This window comes from Lycium ferocissimum, chromosome 4 (genome assembly GCF_029784015.1).
Source record: "Lycium ferocissimum isolate CSIRO_LF1 chromosome 4, AGI_CSIRO_Lferr_CH_V1, whole genome shotgun sequence".
In the NCBI taxonomy this organism is placed as follows: Eukaryota; Viridiplantae; Streptophyta; class Magnoliopsida; order Solanales; family Solanaceae; genus Lycium; species Lycium ferocissimum.
The window spans coordinates 53,397,313-53,399,779 of NC_081345.1; the positions used below are offsets into that span (position 1 = coordinate 53,397,313).

Consider the following 2,467-nt stretch of genomic DNA (forward strand, 5'->3'; position numbering starts at 1 on the left):
TAATCTACGCACATTCTAAACTTATTCCCCTTTTTAGGCACTACTACAACGTTAGCTAACCAATCTGGGTATTTTACCTCTCGAATGAATCCTATATTAAGGAGCTTGGTTACCTCGTCCTTGATGAATGCATGTTTTACCTCAGGTTGTGGTCTCCGCTTTTGTTTGACCGGAGGAAAACTTGAATCCAGGCTTAACTTTTGTGTCGTCACATCCGGTGGAATACCTGTCATGTCTAAATGGGACCAAGCAAAGCAATCTGAGTTATTTTTAAAAAACTTAATAAATTCTTTCCTGAGCTTGGGGGTTAACCCCGTGCCCAGGTATACCTTCTTCTCTGGTAGATGGACGAACAGTATGACTTGCTCGAGTTCTTCGACTGTGGACTTAGTGGCATCAGAATCATTGGGCACCACAAAGGTTCTTGGTACTCCGAATTTTAACTTTTCGTCTAGTGTGTCTTCGTTCCGATCTTCCGAAGATTCAGGGATCGGGATATATGATTACTATTTGGCATTCTTCCCTTCGTTCGGATCTAGCGCCTTTATAGTCCTAACAGATTCTTCAACCGCGAACATTTCTTTTGCGTACCTGCTATTCACCACGGACGGTTTTGATACCTTTCAGGGTCGGGAATTTCAATACCTAATGCATAGTCGAGGGAACCGCTCCACGAGGTGAATCCACGGTCTGCCCAGCAATGCATTGTATCCCATGTCTCCCTCTATCACATAAAATTTTGTCTGCTGCGTAGTCCCTGCCATATTGATTGGTAAAGTGATCTCACCCTTCGTCGTTTCGCATGCCATGTTGAATCCGTTGAGGACCCGTATTGCCGGCACGATCTGATCCAATAGTCCCAGCTGTTCGATGACTCTCCATCGGATGATATTAGCCGAGCTACCTGTATCAATTAGCACGCGTTTAATTCTAAACTTATTGACAAGGACGGTTATTACCAGTGCGTCGTTACGCGGCTGGGCGATGCCTTCCATGTCCTCGTCATTGAACGTGATGGGACCATCGGGGTCATCATTCCGGATATGCTTTTCCCTCGTTATGGAAATTTTTGTGTGTTTTACAACCGGCCCAATAGGAACGTCAGTTCCTCCCATGATCATGTGTATCACCTGCTGAGGCTCTTCCGGCCTATCCTGCTTGTTGGAGTCCAGGTTTTTGAAATGGGTTTTTGCTCGTTCACTTAGGAATTCTCGAAGATGCCCCAAATTGAACAGACGAGCGAACTCCTCTCTCAGCTGCCGACAATCCTCGGTCCGATGGCTGTGAGTATGATGATACTTACAAATAAGACTTCTATCCCGCTTCTCTGGATCAGATTGGATTGGCCTTGGATGTCTTGTTTCTATGTTTCGGATAACGGCCGCCGCTATTGTTGCTATATCGATGCAAAAGTTGTACTCCGATAACCTTGGAGTTTCTCTATTTCCCGAGGCTCTATCAACAGTATTTTTGTTTATCAACCCACGGCTACTTTGGCCTCGGTCGTTCCTTCGATCATTCCTCCTATCACTCTTGCCTGATTCGCTGTTGCGTCCGTTTCCCCTTCGATCGAGTGGGTAAGGCTGGTACCTGTCATATGATGATCTGGAATCCCGATCTACCAATCTCCTCGAGCGATCACTCCCTTTACCGGAATGCCATGATACCGAAGCAGCCCTCAAAATCTTATCATCTTCAACCCTGATCTTCGACTGATACCTTTTGTGTACATCAGCCCAGGTGATCACCGGGTATTCTATCAGATTTTACTTTAGCTCCATAGATGTGATCGAGCTCCTTGAATTGAGCCCTTAGGTGAAAGCCTGAACGGCCCAATCGTCAGTGACTAAGGGTAAGTCCATGCGCTCCATTTGAAATCGAGCCACAAACTCGCGGAGGGTCTCGTCATCTCGTTGTTTGACGTTGAACAAGTCCGATTTTCGTGTTTCGACCTTGATGGCCCCGGCATGAACCTTAACGAAAGCATCAGCGAGCATGGCAAATGAATCAACTGAATGCTCGGGCAAGTTATGATACCAAATCATCGCCTCCTTTGACAGAGATTCCTCAAATTTCTTAAGTAGCACTGATTCCCTTTCGTCATCGGCGAGATCATTGCCCTTAATAGCACATGTATACGCAGTCAAATGTTCATTTGGGTCCGTCATCCCATTATACTTCGGGATATCGGGCATGCGAAATCTCTTAGGGATTTTCATCGATGCCGCATTCGGGGGAAATGGCTTTTGAATAAAAAAAATTTGAATCCGGTCCCTTCAACACTGGTGGAGCCCCCGAAATCTGATCGACCTTCGAGTTGTAGTTCTCCACCTTCTTGTCGTTCGCCTTTATTTTCTTTTTGCCGGACTCGACCCGTTTAGTCAATTCTTCGAGCATTCTTATCAATTCGCGACTTTGCCCGGGGTGGTTCTCGTTACCCGGTGAGACGTGTCTTTCCTCCGTATCC

At 46.2% G+C, this 2,467-nt stretch overlaps 1 protein-coding gene across 1 annotated transcript; it reads right to left on the bottom strand.

Annotated features, from left to right (window-relative positions):
• Window positions 1–638: 638 nt before the first annotated feature.
• On the bottom strand, window positions 639–2,168 carry LOC132054183 (uncharacterized). Its single transcript, XM_059446233.1, has 2 exons — window positions 1,891–2,168; window positions 639–1,719 (listed from the first exon to the last, which is right to left on the bottom strand). The coding sequence occupies exons 1-2, from the start codon at window positions 2,166–2,168 to the stop codon at window positions 639–641; spliced, it is 1,359 nt and encodes a 452-aa protein (XP_059302216.1).
• Between the last annotated feature and the right edge of the window lie 299 nt (window positions 2,169–2,467).

Bases quoted from the DNA above. Each gene is read 5' to 3' on its own strand.
- LOC132054183 (XM_059446233.1), bottom strand. From the start codon at position 2,168: ATGACGGACCCAAATGAACATTTGACTGCGTATACATGTGCTATTAAG. The intron at 1,720-1,890 runs GTTTGTGGCTCG...TGTACACAAAAG, and splicing joins GATGACGAGACCCTCCGCGA to GTATCAGTCGAAGATCAGGG.